General features: G+C 42.6%; 1 protein-coding gene across 8 annotated transcripts in view; it reads right to left on the bottom strand.

Annotated features, from left to right (window-relative positions):
• HELLS (helicase, lymphoid specific) overlaps nucleotides 1–19972 on the bottom strand; it is a 66237-nt gene extending 46265 nt beyond the window's left edge. For 4 of the 8 annotated variants that reach the window (XM_028853360.2, XM_077945116.1, XM_077945115.1 and 1 more), the window contains exons 1-6: nucleotides 19752–19972; nucleotides 19205–19326; nucleotides 12560–12682; nucleotides 8618–8674; nucleotides 3855–3891; nucleotides 3706–3770 (exon numbers count right to left, since the gene is read on the bottom strand). In XM_028853360.2, the coding sequence (XP_028709193.2) occupies nucleotides 3706–3770; nucleotides 3855–3891; nucleotides 8618–8674; nucleotides 12560–12682; nucleotides 19205–19326; nucleotides 19752–19782 (435 nt within the window). In that variant the 5' untranslated portion in view covers nucleotides 19783–19972. 8 annotated transcript variants of the gene reach the window in all.
• Between the last annotated feature and the right edge of the window lie 582 nt (nucleotides 19973–20554).

The following is a 20554-nucleotide window of genomic DNA, read 5'->3' as shown; positions in this document are numbered from 1 at the left end:
AGTGATTCACCAAAATGAAAATTGCTTAAAATCTTTCGATAGCTTCCTACTTTACTTAGGGCAGCCTTAAACTCCTGACCATGCTTACATCTACAGCTTCATCCTTCCTTCATCACTCTTTTCACTTATATACAAATTGGAGGCAAATATAATTTCCTTCAAGTTGTTTTAAACTGCCAGTCTCTCTTGACCCTGGACATTTGTTCAATGCTTTAATTTCTTCCTAAAACACGCCCCCCCTACTATCTTCCCTTTAATTTACTCTTTCCCTATTAATCCCACCTTTAAATAATTTAACTTTTATCCTTCAAGTCACAACATAGATATCATTTCCTTTTCCTAGATGAAAACGTTCAGGAACTGCATGCCTGAGTGAAGAGGCCCTCTAATACGGTATATAAACATCCAATTACCAACCGGGCACAGTGGCTCAGACCTGTAATCCAAGCACTTTGGGAAGCCGAGGCAGGAGCCCAAAAATTCAAGACCAGCGTAAACAACATGACAAAACCCCATCTTTACAAAAAATACAAAACTCAGCCAGGCCTGGTGGCACATGCACAGAGTCCCTGCTACTGGGGAGTTTGAGATAGGAAGATCACTTGAGTCTGGGAGGTTGAGGCTGCAGTGAGCTGAGATTATGCCAGCTGCATTCAAGCCAGGGTAATAGAAACATTGTCTCAAAAAAAAAAAATTCAATTTCATTTACTACTTACTCCTATATATCTCTCTGTATGTAGGCTAAGGTGAAGACAGCGTTTACCTTTCTTTACTAATGGATTTCATCCACCTATGACAAAGTTTGCTCCAAACCAATATTCCACAACCATTTAACAAATTAAATAAACAGCTGTATGACTGGCTAAACTTCAGTATGGCATATTAAAAGTGGTTTTTCTTTTATGAGTAGGAGTTTCACTCTTGTTACCCAGGCTGGAGTGCAATGGTGCCTGCCATCTTGGCTCACCGCAACCTCCGCCTCCAGAGCTCAAGCGATTCTCCTGCCTCAGTCTGCCCGAGTAGCTGGGATTACAGGCATGTGCCACTACGCCCGGCTAATTTTAGTAGAGATGGGGTTTCTCCATGTTGGTCAGGCTGGCCTGGAACTCTTGACCTCAGGTGATTCTCCCACCTTGGCCTCCCAAAGTGCTGGGGTTACAGGCATGAGCCACTGCGCCCAACCTAAAAGTGTTTTAAACTGCAAGTTGAATGGATACCATAATCAATTTCGGTGGGCCCTTTTTTTTTTTTTTTTTTTTTTTTGAGACAGAGTCTTGCTCCGTTGCCCAGGCTGGAGTGCAGTGGCACGATCTCAGCTCACTGCAACCTCTGCCTCCCAGGTTCAAGCAATTCTCCTGCCTCAGCCTTCTGAGTAGCTAGGACTACAGGCGCGAGCCACCATTCCCAGTTAATTTTTGTATTTTTAGTAGAGATGGGGTTTCACCATGTTGGCCAGACAGGTTTCAAACTCCTAGCCTCACGTGATCCACCCGCCTCAGTCTCCCAAAGTGCCGGGATTGCAGGCGTGAGCCACTGCTCCCAGCCCCCTGACAATTATTTTTCAATGAAAAACTATCGCTGCATCCCTAAAGGAAAAGTATTATGTAAATTTTTCTTATGAAGAGCTAAAAAGTCTGAACTTCAGGTAAAAGAACAACAGTAGACAATAGAGTTGTGCTTTTTATTAAATATAAGAATGTGGCCGGGAGTGGTGCCTCACGCCTGTAATCCCAGCACTTTGGGAGACGAAGGCGTGAGGATCACCTGAGGTCAGTAGTTCAAGACCATTCTGGCCAACACGGCAAAACCCTGTCTCTACTAAAAATACAAATAGGCGCCTGTAATCCCAGCTTCTCAGAGGCTGAGGCATAAGAATTGTTTGAATCTGGGAGGCAGAGCTTGCAGCAGTGAGCCTAGATCGTGCGTGCCACTGCACTCCAGCCTGGGGACAGAGCAAGACTGTCTCCAAGAAAAAAGAGAATGTGACACATTAAAAACATGCTAAGGAATTGGTTTGTCAGAACTGAAGATGCTCTAATTCATTCATATTTTGAAGCAAAAAGTGAGAAATGAAAAAAAGAAGTTGGTTTTAGAAATGAGCATATGATTTCAGTTTCGTAAAAGTCTTCAACAAAGAACAAGAATAAAGTTCTTAAGACAAGGTTAGGGGTTACAAAAAGTTAAATTATAGTAACAATTTCTGACTAGGCCAGGCTTAGACTCCTTTAACAAGATACCATCTTTTTCCCTAAAACACTTCTCTGCTCTGGTCAGTGTCTTTACTATCCTACCCTTTCCCCCCACCTCTCCACAACATATTATATGTAATTTTAAGCTGTATGGCCACGCCTGTTGTTTCCACTGTTCCTTGCAAAATACAAGTCTACTAGGTACTTTACAACCACAAGATAATTGGTAGAGTCAAAGCTATTACTGTTTTCTATAATAACCCAAATAAAGCAACCAGCATAGGCCGGGAGCAGTGGCTCATGACTGTAATCCCAGCACTTTGGGAGGCCGAGGCAGGCGGACCACCTGAGGTCAGGAGTTCAAGATCAGTCTGGGCAACACGGTGAAACCCCATCTCTACTAAAAATACAAAATTAGCTGGGCGTGGTGGCACATGCCTGTAATCCCAGCTACTCAGGAGGCTGAGACAGGAGAAACGCTTGAACCTGGGAGGCAGAGGATGCGGTGAGCTGAGACTGCACCATTGCACTCCAGCCTGGGCAACAACAGTAAATCTCTGTCTCACCCCCCCCCGCCCCCCCCCAAAAAAAGAAAACCAGCATAAAGCTGGGCACACTGGCTCACACATGTACTCTTCAGCAGTTTGGGGGGCTAAAGCAAGAGGATCGTTTGAACCCAGGAGTTCAAGAGCAGCCTAAGCAACATGAGACCTCATCGCTACAAAAAATTTAAAAATTAGCCAGCTGTGCATGGTGTCACACACCTGTAGTCCCAGCTACTCAGGGGGCTGAGGTAGAAGGATCACTTGAGCCCGAGGCTGACGCTGCAGTGAGCCATCATTGTGCCACTGCACTCCAGCCTGAGTCCCAGAGTGATACCCTGTCTCAAAAAAAGAAAAGAAGAAAAAAAAAGAAGGAAGCTAGAAAGGCAGAAAGGAAGGAAGGAAGGAAACAAAAGAAGGAAAGAAAACCAGAACAACCTAAAGGTGTAAATCTATTTGCCACTTAAGTGAGGACGTGTGCAATGGCTCACGCCTGTAATCTGGCATTTTAGGAGACCGAGGTGGGCAGATCACCTTAAGTCAGGAGTTCAAGACCAGCCTGGCCAACATGGTGAAACCCCATCTCTACTAAAAATACAAAAATTAGCCAGGCGTGGTGGTGGGCGCCTGTTATCCCAGCTACTTGGGAGGCTGGGACAAGAGAATCGCTTGAACCCGTGAGGTGGAGGTTGCAGTGAGCCAAGGCAGCATGGACCACAGAGCTCCACCTCAAAAAAAAAAAAAAAGTCTATGAAGGTCAGATGACATTAGTTTCAGATTAGTCTCAAGTCTACTGTAGGTTGGTAGATAGCTTCAAACATTTTGGCAACTTCATCTATAAATGATATATAATATTAAATTAAAAACATATTTGATGTGATATTGAATATTCAATCCTTACAGCTTTAAGGTAGTTTAAAACCTACATTTTACTCAACATCAAATGTTAGGTACCCTCTCCCTTTTATTTTTACCTCTTTTGACATGACCTCTGAAATATTGTATGATTCATCTTCTCTTCCTCTTTTTTTCCTCATAACTATAAAAAAAAATTTTATTTTTGATAGCAATTAAAATAGAAATATAAACATATATTATTCAAAACTAGAATAAGGATGTTTACCTGGCTTCTCTTCGCTTGCATCGATTGAATTTTTACCCTACAAAACAAGGATTCAGAATACTGATTTTACTAATGAACTTTATAATATTATACATTAAAAGGCACTGATTAACTTGAGGAAAAAATGTTTCTTGCAGTTGAGCCACATTCACATATAGTTTTTCACTATTATACTTACCTACATGTAATATTTTCAGTATTTCCCTACTACAACTTGTTCATAATCTCTGCTTTTTCCCAACGGTTCTACTTCTGTCCATTATTTTTCCATTTAGAAGAGAAATTTCAAAATTAAACACAGCTGGCATTTCGTTTGTTTTTTGGAGACGGAGTTTCACTCTTGTTGCCCAGGCTAGTGTGCAATGGTACAATCTCAGCTCACTGCAACCTCTGCCTCCCAGGTTCAAGAGATTCCCCTGCCTCAACCTCCCGAGTAGCTGGGATTACAGGTACCTGCCACCATACCCGGCTAATTTTTGTATTTTTAGTAGAGATGGGGTTTCACCATTTTGGCCAGGCTGCTCTTGAATTCCTGATTTTAGGTGATCCACCCGCCTAGGCCTCCCAAAGCGCTGTGATTACAGGCGTGAGGCGCTGCGCTCAGCCCACAGTTGGCATTTTTATTTAGAAATACCATGTACATCTTTATACATTACGCTAAAGATATTCAATAGGTAGGGAATTGAAGGAATATTCATTGTGAATGAAATTCATACATTAAATATAACCCAAAGCAGAAATAAAAGAGAATACTAACTGAAAATTATTAGTGAGGAAGGTAAGGGAAATGAGATGTTAAGAAACAGTTTCTGGCCAGGTGCAGTGGCTCACGCCTATAATCCCAGCACTTTAGAAGGACTAGGTAGTAGACTGCTTGAAGTCAGGAGTGCAAGACCAGCTTGGGCAACAAAGCAAGACCCCCATCTCTTTAAAAAATGTAGAAATTAGCTGAACATGGTGGTGTGCACCTGTAGTTTCAGCTACTCAGGAGGCTGAGGTGGGAAGATGGCTTGACCCCAGGAGTTCAAAGCTGTAGTGAACTACTATGGAGCTATTGAACTCTAGCCTGGGCTACTGAGACATCGCCTCTAAAAATTTTTTTAAGTTTCAAAATAAGAGTTGGGAAACTATTATATCAAGAATAGGTGGGGCCGGGCGCGGTGGCTCAAGCCTGTAATCCCAGCACTTTGGGAGGCCGAGACGGGCAGATCACGAGGTCAGGAGATCGAGACCATCCTGGCGAACACAGTGAAACCCCGTCTCTACTAAAAAATACAAAAAACTAGCCGGGCGAGGCAGCGGGCGCCTGTAGTCCTAGCTACTCGGGAGGCTGAGGCAGGAGAATGGCGTAAACCCGGGGGGCGGAGCTTGCAGTGAGCTGAGATCCGGCCACTGCACTCTAGCCCGGGCAACAGAGCCAGACTCCGTCTCAAAAAAAAAAAAAAAAAGAATAGGTGAACAATATGTATGATAAAATGACAAAAATATATATATAATGAATTTTTAAATTAAGTTACAAAGTCTGAAGATTAAACAAGAAAATACCGAAAAAGGACTGGTGCCATTAGAGTAGGCAGAACAGTTGACACCTTTAAGAAAAAAGCAGAGGGGAAAAAAATCAAAACCCTTATATAAACAGCTAGGTGGAATTAAGTGAAGGATATATTAAAATTAACAGGTTCAAGAGCAGGGAATAAATGACTAAGCCAGTAAAATTATCATATAAATAAAAACATGTTGTTCAAAACCCCTAGGTAAGGCCAGTTGTGCTAGCTCATGCCTGTAATCCCAGCACTTTGGGAGCCAAGGTGTGGGTGTGGGGGACAGCTTGAGCCCAGGAGTTCGAGACCAGCCTGGGCAACAGTGAAGCCTTGTCTCTATGAAAATAAAAATCTGAAAAGCTCTAGGTCTCTGAAATTAGCAAGTGAGTCAAGAATCAGCGGTTTTTTTGTTTTTTGTTTTTTTAGAGATGGTGTCTTGCTCTGTCACCCAGGCTGGAGTCCAGTAGCATGAGCTCAGCTCACTGCAACCTCCGCCTCCCAGGTTCAAGTGATTCTCCTGTCAGCCTCCCAAGTAGCTGGGATTACAGGTACCTGCCATCACACCCGTCTAATTTTTGTGTTTTTGGTAGAGACTGGGTTTCACCATGTTGGCCAGGTTGGTCGCCAGCTCTTGACCTCAGGTGATCCGGGATTACAGATATGAGCCATCATGCCCAGCCCATTTTTATTTTTTTAATACTCTCTCTCAGTAGACTACCAGTTTTATTTATTTATTTATTTATTTAGGAACAGAGTCTCCCTCTATGGCCCAGACTAGAGTACAGTGACACAGTCTTGGCTCACTGCAACCTCTGCCAACCGTGTTCAAGTGATACTCGTGCCTCAGCCTCCCAAGTAGCTGGGACTACAGGCACATATCACCACGCCCAGCTAATTTTTTGTATTTTTAGCAGAGACAGGGTCTCACCATGTTGACCAGGCTGGTCTCGAACTCCTGGCCTCAAGGAATCCATCTGCCTCAGACTTCCAAAGTGCTGGGACAGGCGTGAGCCACCACACCTAGCAGTATTACCAGTTTTAAATAATGGGTTTTGTTGCAAAATAGTCTGCAAAATACTTTATCAGGCATTTTAACATCACCATTAACTAGCCTAAGAATCAAATAACTGGACTTAATCTCCGTACTTTGGGAGGCCAAGGCAAGAGGATCATGAGATCAGGAGTTGAAGACCAGCCTGGCCAAGATGGTGAAACCCTGTCTCTACTAAAAATACAAAAATTAGCCAGGTGTGGCGGCAGGCGCCTGTAATCCCAGCTACTTGGGAGGCTGAGGCAAAAAATTGCTTGAACCCAGGAGGTGGAGGTTGCAGTGAGCCGAAATCACACCACTGCATTCCAGCCTATGTGACAGAGCGAGACTACATCTCAAAAAAATAAATAAATAAAAATAAAGGCAGTTTAGCATAGAAGCTAAGTAGAAGTTCTTAAACTAATCCTGGGTTCAAATCCATAATTTTCAGCAATTCTCATTTCCGATAATGAGAGTCAGCTCTCATTATCTGCAGTACTTGTGGTTCAATAAAATCACTATGACTAATGACTTACTGCCCCTAGGAAAAATACAATTGGGTTCCTGACTCTGGTTATGACATTTTCAACCAACAATACACAACCCTGTTTTCTTTGTGTTTCTGTTTTTAAAGATATCTTATTTAATATATATGTTGATTAATACTGAACATATTATGTCCAAGCACAGTGGCTCACGCCTGTAATCCCAGCACTTTGGAAGGCCGAGGTGGGCAGATCACGAGGTCAGGAGTTCGAAACCAGCCCGTCCAATATGGTGAAACCCCGTCTCTACTAAAAATACAAAAATTAGCCAGGCATGGTGGCACACACCTGTAGTCCCAGCTACTCGGGTGACTGAGGCAGAAGAATTGCTTGAACCCAGGAGGTGGAGGTAGCAGTGAGCTGAGACTACGCCACGGCACTCCAGCCTGGGCGACAGAGCAAGACTCTGTCTCAAAAAAATAAAAATAAAAATAAAAATAAAATAAAATAAAAATTGAACTCATGGCCAACAGCACTGTACCTCATGCCTAAATGAAGCTTACCCAAGACACACTTTCTCCATATGGCACAGCTTTTTTGTACTTAGAAACACTAGACAGCACTTCGGTACACTTGGGGGCCATTTTAACAGCAAAATCACCAGGAAAAGCACACAAAAATGCAAAAATCATGGTGCTAAATGAAGACCATGAGAAGGACATATGCTTGACATACATACAGTAGCAACCCATGTTTGAGCTGAGCTTGGAACATATGTATTGGAAGACTAAAATTATTTGCTGCTCTGAACATAAGCATGTCCAAAAATGACCATGACGGTGTTAGGAATCTTGACTCTGGGGTTACAAATAAATTTAAGTGAGTTGGCAAATTCACAAACATAGAATCCTTGAATAATGAAGAATGACTGTTCTTTATCTCCTTGCATCAGCCTATTTATGTAAAATGGGGGAGAAAAGTACCTCTACCTAATAAGAACTGTTGTGAGAGAGAGAAAACAGGCTGGGCGTGGTGGCTCATGCCTGTAATCCCAGCACTTTGGGAGGCCGAGGCGGGTGGATCACGAGGTCAGGAGATCAAGACCATCCTGGCCAACACGGTGAAACCCCGTCTCTACTAAAAATACAAAAAATTAGCCGGGCGTGGTGGCGGGCGCCTGTAGTCCCAGCTACTTGGGAGGCTGAGACGGGAGAATGGCGTGAACCCAGGAGGCGAAGCTTGCAGTGAGATGAGGCGACAGAGCGAGACTCCATCTCAAAAAAAAAAAAACCAAAAAAAAGTTAAAGTTAAACAGATGATCAAAAAAGTCAGAAGAATACAAAAGTATTTCTTCAATATTTAAATGACATAAAAAATATTCTGCGCCGGGCGCGGTGGCTCAAGCCTGTAATCCCAGCACTTTGGGAGGCCGAGATGGGCGGATCACGAGGTCAGGAGATCGAGACCATCCTGGCTAACACGGTGAAACCCCGTCTCTACTAAGAAATACAAAAAATAGCCGGGCGAGGTGGCAGCGCCTGTAGTCCTAGCTACTCGGGAGGCTGAGGCAGGAGAATGGCGTGAACCCGGGAGGCGGAGCTTGCAGTGAGCTGAGATCCGGCCACTGCACTCCAGCCTGGGCTACAGAGCGAGACTCCGTCTCAAAAAAAAAAAAAAAAAAAAAAAAATTCTGGCTGGTTATATTACCTTTTTAACTTTTAAAGACTCCTTTTTTCTCTCCAATTTTTCTTTCTTCTTCTGTTCCTGTAAGATAATTTTTTCTTATGTCACAAGTGGGAAGTGCACCATTAAAAAAAAAAAAAACGCATATCAATTATCAAATAACTTATGTTTACAATGAGAAACTAAGGTCTATCATAATTAAAAAACAGGGAGGAACTTGTACTTCAACAAGCCTTTATGGACTAATGGGACAGATTTACCATCCTGCCTTAAACTAAAATCCAGATAAAATTTATTAAACAGTGGTTTTCAGACAACATGCAGTAACGAACTATAAACATTGACAAAAGGGAAACAAGGTTAATCTTCTGACTGCCCAGCTTACTGCCTGATACAATTTTAAAGTACAAATAATGGAGAAAACTCCAAACAGAGCCCAACAGTCTCTTTGTGTTGAGGAGACAGAACCCAAAACTTAAAAAACAAAAAACTTAAAAAACAAAGCAGTAGCATTCCCAGGGTCAAGTACCAGAGAGGACAGAGCTGCACAAAGGCAGCTGTTACCTCTCTCTCGGGCTGACTACTGTTACCTCTCTCTCGGGCTGACTACTGGGGTAAGTGCATGGTAACCAAGGCCAGGAGAAAAGTCACCAGAAAGAAGTAGGTGGAAAGGCTCATGTTCCAAGGGGTCAGGCATAATAAGGTATACCTCACATTCTCTCAGCCAAAGTGGAAAGTCCTCTTAATATAAAGGGCATCAAGTAGAGTGCTCAAGAAAGGGATCAACTTATTCCTAGACTAAAAGCTATTCTAGACATACTCTTACAAATGTTTAAAAGACACCAAAAATTCAAACCATTTCCAAGAGGTGATGAAAGGAGTAGATGCTGTGTAACTCATTAAGTTGAATATTTGTTTTTCCATTTGTTTTACTTTATCATAAAAAAGCAATAAAAGGGTTTCAAACAAAGGAAAAAGGAGATTTTATAAACACAGCAAAATTGAAACTGATAATTGGTAAATGTGGGTGATGGGAACACAGGGACTTACTGTATTCTCTCAATTTGCACAAGTTTTTAAATCTTCATAACAGTCTAGTAGAAAGACAAACAATAAATACAAAAAAAGATGTATATCAGATGAAAAGTGCAATGGGAAGAACAGAACAAGGTAAAGAGAATCAGGTGTGTCAGCAACTTTCTTAAAATTGTGAGGGCAGGTCTCATCTAGAAACCATTTAAGTCAAGGCTTGAAGATGAAGTTAAGCCATGCAGTTATTTAGAGGAAGAAGGTTCCAGGCATAAAATAGCAAGGGCAAAAGCCCAAGACAGGAAACACATCTGGAGACAGGTCTGAAAGGTAATGGGATTGAGGGAGGCAATCAAACTGCTTACAGACATATAGATATTATCAGGACTTTCACTTTTCAGAAACAACATAAGCTAGGAGACAGTGAAACATCTTTAAAGTACTCTAAGAAATAAAGTACTAGCCGGGCGCGGTGGCTCAAGCCTGTAATCCCAGCACTTTGGGAGGCCGAGACGGGTGGATCACAAGGTCAGGAGATCGAGACCATCCTGGCTAACACAGTGAAACCCCGTCTCTACTAAAAAATACAAAAAACTAGCCGGGCGAGCTGGCGGGCGCCTGTGGTCCCAGCTACTCGGGAGGCTGAGGCAGGAGAATGGCGTGAACCCGGGAGGCGGAGCTTGCAGTGAGCTGAGATCAGGCCACTGCACTCCAGCCTGGGCAACAGAGCGAGACTCCGTCTCAAAAAAAAAAAAAAAAGAAATAAAGTACTAAAGAAAAACAATTCTTTACCAGTAAAAATGTATTTCAAAAACGAAGGTAAGTGAAGACATTCAGATATATGAAAGCTAAAAGAACACATCACCAACAGAAAATGCAAATGAACCTATAATAATAGAAAACCGATCAATTGGCTATCTGTGGATAGAACATGGGGTAGGGATGGGAAAGAAGAATTATAAATGAGCCGAAAGAATTCTTTGGAATCAGTGGGTATGTCCACTATCATGATTGTTATGTCTTCACAAGTATATCCCTATATCAAAACTTAGGGAATTGTACATTTTAAATATGTGCAGTTTAGTGTATGTCAATTACACTCCAATAACGACATTTCTTAATGGAATCCTTCTCAGGAATAAAAAGAATAACCTACAGAAAAACATGACATGAATTAATCTCAAAAATACATTGAGCAAAAGTAACAAGACAAAGAATGCATATGTGCAAGAATATTGAGAAAAAAAAAACTCAGTTTCTCCCTACACACTCAACAATCAACACAAAAGACTTCTGTGACCCAATGTGTGGGGGTTTTCCCTATACACCAAAAAGCATTTCTGCAGTGACACCGGCTAGGTGTCCTCTATTGTAATTAAATTCTGACACTATCTACCGGGTGACAGCACCATACCCCATAGGTTGAGGGTTCAGTCCCCAAGACTTTACCTACCAGTTCCAGATGCCAATTACAAGGCCCAAGTCACTTTACCTGTGCTTCTGACTGAACAGCTATAAATCAGGGTTCCCACAAGCCCCTCTTTGGGTTTGACTAATTTGCTGGAGGAGCTTACAGAACTCAAAGAAACACTAAAGTTTATTGGTTTATTATAAAGAATATGATAGTCCGGGCGCAGTGGCTCACACATGTAATCCCACACTTTGGGAGGCCAGGGTAAGCAGACCACTTGAGCCCAGGAGTTCTAGACAAGCCTTGGCAACACGGCAAAACTGTGTCTCTACCAAAAATACAAAAATAAGACAGACATGATGGTGTGCTCCAGTGGTGCAATCTCGGCTCACTGCAACCTCCGCCTCCCAGGTTCAAGCGATCCTCCTGCCTCAGCCTCCCAAGTAGCTGGGGTCACAGGCACACACCACCATGACCGGCTAATTTTCATATTTTTGGCAGAGACGGGTTTTCACTACGTTACTCAGGCTGGTGTCGAACTCCTGGGCTCAAGTGATCCACCTACCATGGCCTCCCAAAGTACTGGGATCACAGGCGTAAGCCACAGCCCCCAGCCTGTTGTGTTTTATTTTTGAGACAGGGTCTTGCTCTGTCACCCAGGCTAGAATGCAGTGGTGCCATCACAGCTCATTGCAGCCTCAATCTCCTTGGCTCAAGCCTCCTCCTGCCTCAGCCTCCCAAGTAGCTGGGACTAGAGGCACATGCCACCTTACCTAGCTAATCTGTCTATCAGAGATAGGGTTTTGTCATGTTACCCAGGCTGGTCTCAAACTTCCGGGCTCAAGAAATCCACCCACCTAGGCTTCCCAAAGTGCTGGGATTACAGACATGAGCCACGCCCAGCCCTTTTGGGTTTTTAATGAAGGCTTCATAACATAGACATGATTGATTCAATCATGACCACTGGTGAACAACTTAACTTTCAGTCCCCCTTTTTTCCCTCAAGGTTGAGGGTGAGGCTAAATCCCAACCCTCTAATCCACGCTTTGTCTTTCATAGGCTTCCATCCTGAAGCTACCTAAGGGCTGCTAGCCACTGATCATTAGCATTAAAAAAAAAAAAAAAAAAAAAAAAACACAACGTTGAAGATTCCAAGGATTTTAAGAGTTGTATACCAGCAAATGGTGATGAAGACCAACTATTTACTCACAAAAGCACAATACCATGATTTCATTTATACAATTTTCTAGGAAAAAACAATACTGGTCTATAGTGACAGAAAGCACTGTGGTTGCTGGACACCAGCCATTGGGATCACTGTCAGCACAAGACAATTTTTTGGAGTTCATGGAAATGCACTGTGTCTTGATTGTGCTGGTGGTTACACAGATCTATATATTTACTAGTCAAACTCAGCACACTGTACACTTAAAATCTGTATATTTTAGTGTATATAATGTACACTTCAATAAAGCTATTTTTAAATTTTTTTAAGCTTTCACTTATAGTCAGTTACATATACATACCTCTAATTGTTGCTGTTCCATTTTCGTCAACAAAAATTTGGAGTAGATATTGCTTTTTTCAAGCAAATGTTGAAGTCTACGGTACCGAATTTCTGTCGACTCTCTATCCCAAGACATGCGAGCCTATCCAAAGAGAAAACTTCCATAATTATGAACACTTTCTGATATACATTGATTTCTTTTGGCATAAAGTTTAATAAAAATGGCTAAAGTAACTTTTAAACCAAACACTTTTTCAAACCAAAAACTGGAATAACTGTTAAAAAGAAAAGTTTTTGGGTTCAACAGGCAATCTGATAGATGCAGTTTGTATATCAAAATATTATAATTTCAAATATTGAACACATGGTTTCTGGCATCTACTGAGTTGGAAGGTCTATTTAAAAAACAACTGAAGGCCGGGTCCGGTGGCTCACTGGCTCACACCTGTAATCCCAGCACTTTGGGAGGCCAAAGCGGGAGGATCACCTGAGGTCGAGAGTTCGAGACCAGTCGGACCAACATGGAGAAACTCCGTCCCGACTAAAAATACAAAATTAGCCAGGCGTAGTGGCGCATGCCTGTAATCCCAGCTATTTGGGAGGCTGAGGTAGGAGAATCACTTGAACCCGGGGAGGGGGCAGAGGTTGCAGTAAGCCGAGATCACACCACTGCACTCCAAACAAGAGCAAAACTCTATATCAATTAAAAAAAAAAAAAAAAATTGGGGCGAGGCACGGTGGCTCACACCTGTAATCCCAGCACTTTGGGAGGCCGAAGAGCATGGATCACCTGAAGTTAGTAGTTTGAGACCAGTCTGGCCAAAATGGTGAAACCCCATCTCTACTAAAAATATAAAAATTAGCTGGACGTGGTGGCACATGCCTGTAGTCCCAGGTACTCAGGAGGCTGAGGCAGGAGAATTGCTTAAACCCGGGAAGCCGATGTTGCAGTGAGCTGAGATGATACCACCGCGCTCCAGCCTGGGTGAAAGAGGCGCCATTTCAAAAAAAAAAAAATGTAGCCATTTTCAATCTTAAGTGTGTAATTTGCTAAAACACTGATGTTGTGGTTCCGTGTTATTACATTACCTTGTTACGTACAGAGAAGAGAAATTTTTGATTAATTTTGCACTTGACCCTCATAAAAAGTAACTGCCTAGGTGACACTAGGAAATTCTAAGACAAGTTTTCAGAGTCTCTCCCTGTTTGAGATGAATAAACAAGTTTATCTGGATAGAACATTTTAGAAAAATACTATGAACACAATTCATCCTAACAATCAAAACAGACATCTAGCCAAGATTAACATCCGCACCCTAGGCCGGGCGCGGTGGCTCAAGCCTGTAATCCCAGTACTTTGGGAGGCCGAGACGGGTGGATCACGAAGTCAGGAGATCGAGACCATCCTGGCGAACATGGTGAAACCCCGTCTCTACTAAAAATACAAAAAACTAGCCGGGCGTGGTGGCGGGCGCCTGTAGTCCCAGCTACTCGGAGGCTGAGGCAGGAGAATGGCGTAAACCCGGGAGGCGGAGCTTGCAGTGAGCCGAGATCACGCCACTGCATTCCAGCCTGGGTGACACAGCGAGACTCCGTCTCAAAAAAAAAAAAAAAAAATCCGCACCCCATTTTTTAAGGCAGGGTCTCATGCTGTAAATGGTGCAATTGCAGCTTACTGAAGCCTTTAAATCCCAGGATCAAAGGACCCTCCCACCTCAGCCTCCAAAGTAGCTGGGACTCTAGGCAGATGCCACCATGCCCTGTTAATTTTTGTATTTTTTTTTTGTAGAGGCAGGGTTTCGCTTTATTGCTAAGGCAGGTCTCCAACTCCTAAACTCAAGAGATTCATCTGCCTTGTCCTCCTAAAGTACTGGGATTATAGGCATGTGCCACCATGCCCAACCAAGATTACCAATTCTGTAACATCAATCCAGCCTAGTAAATCAACAAACATGTACTGCAACAATTATATAAATTACATAACTGGTAGAAGACAGAAAGTCTGATTTATACAACAAATGAGGCATTAATATATCTGAAAACAACAAGTATTAAAGACAGATACACATAGCAGCAAACTGTACAATACTATCTAAATCCTGGAAAAGTCTAAGAATCACTAAGATCAGAGAAGTCAGATTTCAGGAAATAGATAACATCTGAGGGGTCTGAAGGATTAGATAAATGAGAGCAGAAGAACTCAAGTTTTGTCAATTACTGTAGAAGTTCCTGAATTCAGCAACATTGGCCTCAGCAACAGCACTAAAAATCACACTTAACTTTAGAATTAAAAATACTTTCAGAGATTACATAGTAGATATCTTTCATTTTATACAGTCTAGACAAACTCTTAAAAGAGTTTAGTGGCAGATTTTTTAGTATTTTGTTTTCTCAACTAAACCAACTCCCCTACTTTTCAACAAGGATAAATGAAAACACAAAGTAAACCAATAAAATCTAACTGCCCCTTTCCCCAGTAATTGGTGGTTTCAACTTAGAGAAAAGTAACTGAGCATTTACAGAGTGTTTGAAATGCGGGATATAAGCTCATTTTTATACTCTAAATGATGCCCTAGCACTTCGGTAGTTTTGCTGCTCCAGCTTGTCAATATCTCTAAGATATCATTTTATATTGCCTTACATTTTCCTTCTGCCCAGGCTGGAGTGCAGTGGCGCAATCTTGGCTGGCCCCCGCCTCCGCCCCCGCCCCCACCTCCGCCCGGGTTCAAGCAATTCTCTGCCTCAGCCTCCCTAGTAAAGCTGGGATTGCAGGCGCCTGCCACCATGCGCAGCTAATTTTTGTATGTGCCGGTGCCTGGCCAGCACATATTTTTAAAATAACTAGATACAGCCAGGCACGGTGGCTCACGCCTGTAATCCCAGCACTTTGGGAAGTCGAGGCAGGCACATCACGAGGTCAGGAGTTTGCGACCAGGCTGGTCAGTATGTTGAAACCTCGTCTCTACTAAAAATACAAAAAAAATTAGCCAGGCGTGGTGGCACATGCTTGTAGTCCTAGCTACTTGGGAGGCTGAGGCAGAAGAATCGCTTGAACCGGGGAGGCGAAGGTCGCAGTGAGCCAAGATCATGCCACTGCACTCCAGCCTTAGCAACAGAGGGAGACTCGTCTCAAAACAAACAAACAAACAAACCCTAAATACTTGCCTGGTGGTCCTGAGAAAATTTTTCTTAAAAAAAAAAAAAAAAAAAACCAGCCGGGCATGGTGGCTAATGCCTGTAATCCCAACACTTTAGGAGAACTAGACGGGCAGACCACCTGAGGTCGGGAGTTCGAGATCAGTCTGACCAAAGTGGAAAAACCCCATCTCTACTAAAAATACAAAATTAGCCAAGCTTGGTGGCACATGCCTGTAATCCCAACTACTCAGGAGGCTGAGGCAGGAGAATTGCTTGAACCCGGGAGGCAGAGATTGAGCCATTGCACTCCAGCCTGGGCAACAAGAGTGAAACTCTGTTTCAAAAAAAAAAAAAAAATCACTAAGGCTTTAAGATGCCATCATGGAACAATAATATACAATTAATATTAGAATAATACCATATAAGTGGTTAATCCTTAAACCTGGTCTGTATTTCAATATCTTCCTATCACTGTTTTTTCTTATCAATTTGATTATTATATTATGGTAAACTGCAACTTCATCTATTGAAAGCACTGAGTGCCTGGCAGGAAACAACTCTGGGTAACTACAGTACAGAGTATGCCAATGGACACCGAGGGCAGAAATTCCTCATTATCTACCCCATTATCTCTCCCAACACCAGTCCCAGATTTTTTACTGGGGGGTGGGAGGAGTTCTATTTTAGCCTACACGTATTATGATCCTTTTACCTCTCTAAGAAATCTCCTGACTCCAGCCTTCCCCCTCCGCCACTTCACAGGCATTATCGGTACTCAAATCTCCTAGACTAACAATGACTTCTTTTAAAGGGAAATACATGTGAAAAGTCAAAGAAAATAACTGTAGCAAATGAATGTCAAAGTCATTTTCTAGGCTCCTCACAAAACTTAGGATTTCCTAAAGCCAAATGCTTCTCATTAAGGAACTTAAGATAGCTCTCTTCCTCTGTTAAGTACTTCTAAATACATGCCCATACAGACTGCATTCTCCCAAAAGAAAAGGAATCTCTACCTTTGCATAGTGAATTGTTTGGCCTCCAAAGACATGTTTATTAATCTCAAGTAGTGAGAGACTGAAAACTTTTCTTAGAATTTTCTAGTGTCACCTAGGCAATCACTTTTTTGTTTTTTTGAGACAGAGTTTCACTCTTGTTGCCCAGGGTGAAGTGCAATGGCATGATCTCGGCTCACCGAAACCTCCAACTCCCAGGTTCAAGCGATTCTCCTGCTTCAGCCTCCCTAGCAGCTGGGATTATAGGCATGTGCCACTACACCCGGCCAGTTTTGTATTTTTAGTAAAGACAGGGTTTCTCCATGTTGGTCAGGCTGGTCTTGAACTCCTGACCTCAGGTGATCCACCCGCATCAGCCTCCCAAAGTGCTGGGATTACAAGCATGAGCCACCACGCCAGGCCACGAAAACAGCTATATGCTTTTTTAATGGAAGGATTGAACATGGATTAAAAATTACTCTTTAGGTTCTATGATGCATAATTATGTGAATGAAGTGTTTCATCCCTTGAACTAATAATGCCTTCTGAAAATGTACTGTTGTCAAATCTCAGGCATATCTTTCTTTAAATGCTATTTCCCTACCCAACACTCATCATGGATATAAGAAGAAACAAGATAAAAGTGAAGATACATTACTGAAAACAAAATTATCACATCCATCTTAGACCTCTTCAGTTGATTCCATTCTGGTCACTTGCCCCAGAATCTATACTTTATAATTCACCTGGTTATATAGCTAATAAGTATATTTAGTGTATGTATATAATCTTGTATATTATAAAATACTATTTTATCATCGTTAGCTATTCAATAAGCATTTACTGATTGCCTACTATGTGCCAGGAGCAAAGCCTACAAAAACAAAACAGCAAGTGATGCATCCTTAAGAAACAAAGTGAGAAAGAATAAAAAGTAATATGAAGTATTTATCATTACTTATTTGATCATGGTAAGTTCTGTGTAATAAAGTACTATGAAAATTCAAAGAATGAGCAAAGGTGGTTCAGGTCAGACCTCTCGATTCTATTAATTCACATCTACCCTGAAGCAAAAAGTATTGATTTTACTTAAAAGAAAATTTGTTAATATATTACCTTAGCTGGTTATAGCCAACCAGAGAGCATCAGTAATAACAGAAGGAGTATTACTGGAGTGAAAGCATAGCATGGTAGTTAAAAAATGTGCATTCTTGGACCACATGACCTACACTGGAATATTAGCTCTGCCATTTACTAACTGTAGCTCCCAAACAACTTCTATGTGCCTCAGTTTCCTCATCTATAAAATAAGATGACTAATAAAACCTATTTGGTTGTGCAGTTCAATAATAGCAATTGTTTGTACTAGTAATTCAACTAGTAAGTTTAATAGTAGTAATAGTAATAGTGAACATCTACTTCACAGAATAGTTGAGGATTCAATGAGTAAATACATATAAAGCATTCAAAATGCATGACTCCTAATAGATGTTCATGAAGTATTAACAATGCTGACAAAAAAATTATTGTTGAGATAATGGAACCAACGGCCTCATTACTCGTTTTTGGACTGCATTATTTTCCAACTTAAGTAGTTTTATAAATCATGAGTTAATTCACTATTATTAAGGACAGAAATTCTGGAGGCAGCCTGAGTTGAAATTTGATGTCAAAACTTACTATGTGCCCTTCTCCCTCAGTTTCCTCTTTTATAAAAGAAGATAACAAAAAATAACCTATATCATAATATCGGTAGAGTTTAATAAGCTAATAAAGCACAAGAAAACCACCTATTAGGCAGTACTTAAAGACTCAACTATCATTCTTTTTCTTGCATATGACTGAATCAAGCAGCAGGGTAGGACTTTAGAATAAACAAGAATTTTTCAGGTTAAACACTGCTTTTAGTAATTTACAAAATACTCTCTACAAGAAAACTACAGCAACTTGTCACTGAAAAAGTACAGCACATTTTTAGCTAAAGAATCTTATGTAGCAATACACAGGCCATGAAACCAAAAGGAAAACAAACAGCAAGTTGATCACTTAGGTGGAAAACAGCACTACACTAAAAGGAAATCATTAGACTTGGATTTCAGCCCAGCCTTTGACTGATGCTAACTTCTCCTGCCCTCAGTCTAGTACATCACTTCTGCAGGTTTTGGCGATTCCTGTTTGCCATTAGACATACATTTAAGGTAATTTTTAAAGGAAATAAGGATGGCAAAGGAAAAAACTCACTATCGACTTTGAAAGACTTTTCATGGCTAAACAAGCAATCTGAAATTCTCCCTTAAAATAGATAGGACTACGAAGACTACATCTCATAGAAACACACCATTCAAAGCACGTGCGAAAGGATTCTCAAAGGCAGTATCTGTAAACACACAAAAACGACAAGTAATAAAGCTGTTTTCATTCAAGTTTACGAAAAAGCCCACTAAATAGGAAAGCAAAGAACACAAACCACACCTCCGGGTAAAAGCCGAGGTTACCACGGGCTTTCACGACGACGAACCTGATGCCTAAATTACCTTTTCCAGCATCTTCCGCTCTCTCTCTAGTCCAGCAGCTTCAAGCTGTTCTTCCTCTTCCAGCATGGCCGGGGTAATCACGGCAGTGTCCAGCTGTTCAACCATTGCTGGAGCCTGGGAGCCTGACGGGAGAGAAAGCTTCCAAATTGCAGTTTTTAAAAAATTACTAACTACTCAACTCCAACATGAAACAGCCCTTCTCCCACCCGAGATGCACTGGAGCACAAGGTGAAGACCCAGGGGACGCCAGCATCACCTCTCAGAAGACACCGTAGGTCTTCGCAAAGTCTACAAGTGCCTGGACCACAGTTTACAACTCGGGATGCTCGGAAAATGCAGTTCCCTATGTGAAATCTTCACCGGCATGCTAATATGTGCAATTCCGGGGTCTCCTCCACTCACCGTGGCAGTTTCCCAACCCTCTCTTCCTCCTCAATCCCTGCCCGGGGTCGGCTCCCTCCCCCAAGCTCCGCCGCAGTCTCCATGCTTGCCCACCTCAGCCCCGCATGCCGCCACCCGCGCCCGAAAGAAGGCTCTCCTCACTTACCGCAGCTGCCCGCGGGCCGTTCCGCTGGCATGCCTCGACACGCACCCGGGAACCGGGTCCCCTCCACTCAGCGCCTGCAATGCCGCGAGCTAATTCCTCACAGCCTCTGCCGGCCCAGCCTTCTCGCCAAATCCCCCGCCAGGGAAAAAAGCGCGCTTCTACTTCGCGGGAAAATCCTGTCATCTCGCGATACGTTACATTCCCCGCCCGCCCTCCAGCCCCGCTGCGCGAGATTTGGCGCAGCTTGCGGTTTTCCTCAGACTGACCCGTGGCGACCGTGAGCCTGTACCTGGACCTCTGCCAGGAGGAAACTGGGTCCTGGTGCCGAACTCAGCCTGTAATTATCCTTTGAGATTGGGCGAGGCGGCCGATCGTGGAGGACCCAGTTTCCTCACCTAACTGATGGTTCCGAACTACGCAATTAAAATTTGATAGCGCTGTTAATACTTTGCAAGGCGCCTTCACACGTTGGCTGCTGTGATCGAGCACCCCCTAGCCCGTGATCCTATAGGTGGAGAAGTCTGCGTATCCGCACAAGGATGTCAGAAACATTTTTATAGGGCCAGCCTCGCCGCACCCGCAGCGCGCGGCTCACATCTTGAGTGAAAATCCCCCAAAAATGACCAAGAGGAGGGCTTTTTTGTGGGTGGGACGGGAGAGAGAAGGAACAGGATATTAAGATTATGACTGGGTTAAAGAAAGCTGTTTAGGGTAAGGGCGAGCTGAAAGCAGTGATGGACCAAGCGGAGTGGCCAGCAGAAGGAAGATTCAGGAAACCAAACAGGATTCATTCATTCGAGTGG

Source organism: Macaca mulatta, chromosome 9 (genome assembly GCF_049350105.2).
Source record: "Macaca mulatta isolate MMU2019108-1 chromosome 9, T2T-MMU8v2.0, whole genome shotgun sequence".
NCBI lineage: Eukaryota > Metazoa > Chordata > Mammalia > Primates > Cercopithecidae > Macaca > Macaca mulatta.
Note: the sequence above shows the minus strand (reverse complement) of the source record. Positions and strands in the feature narration are given on the sequence as shown.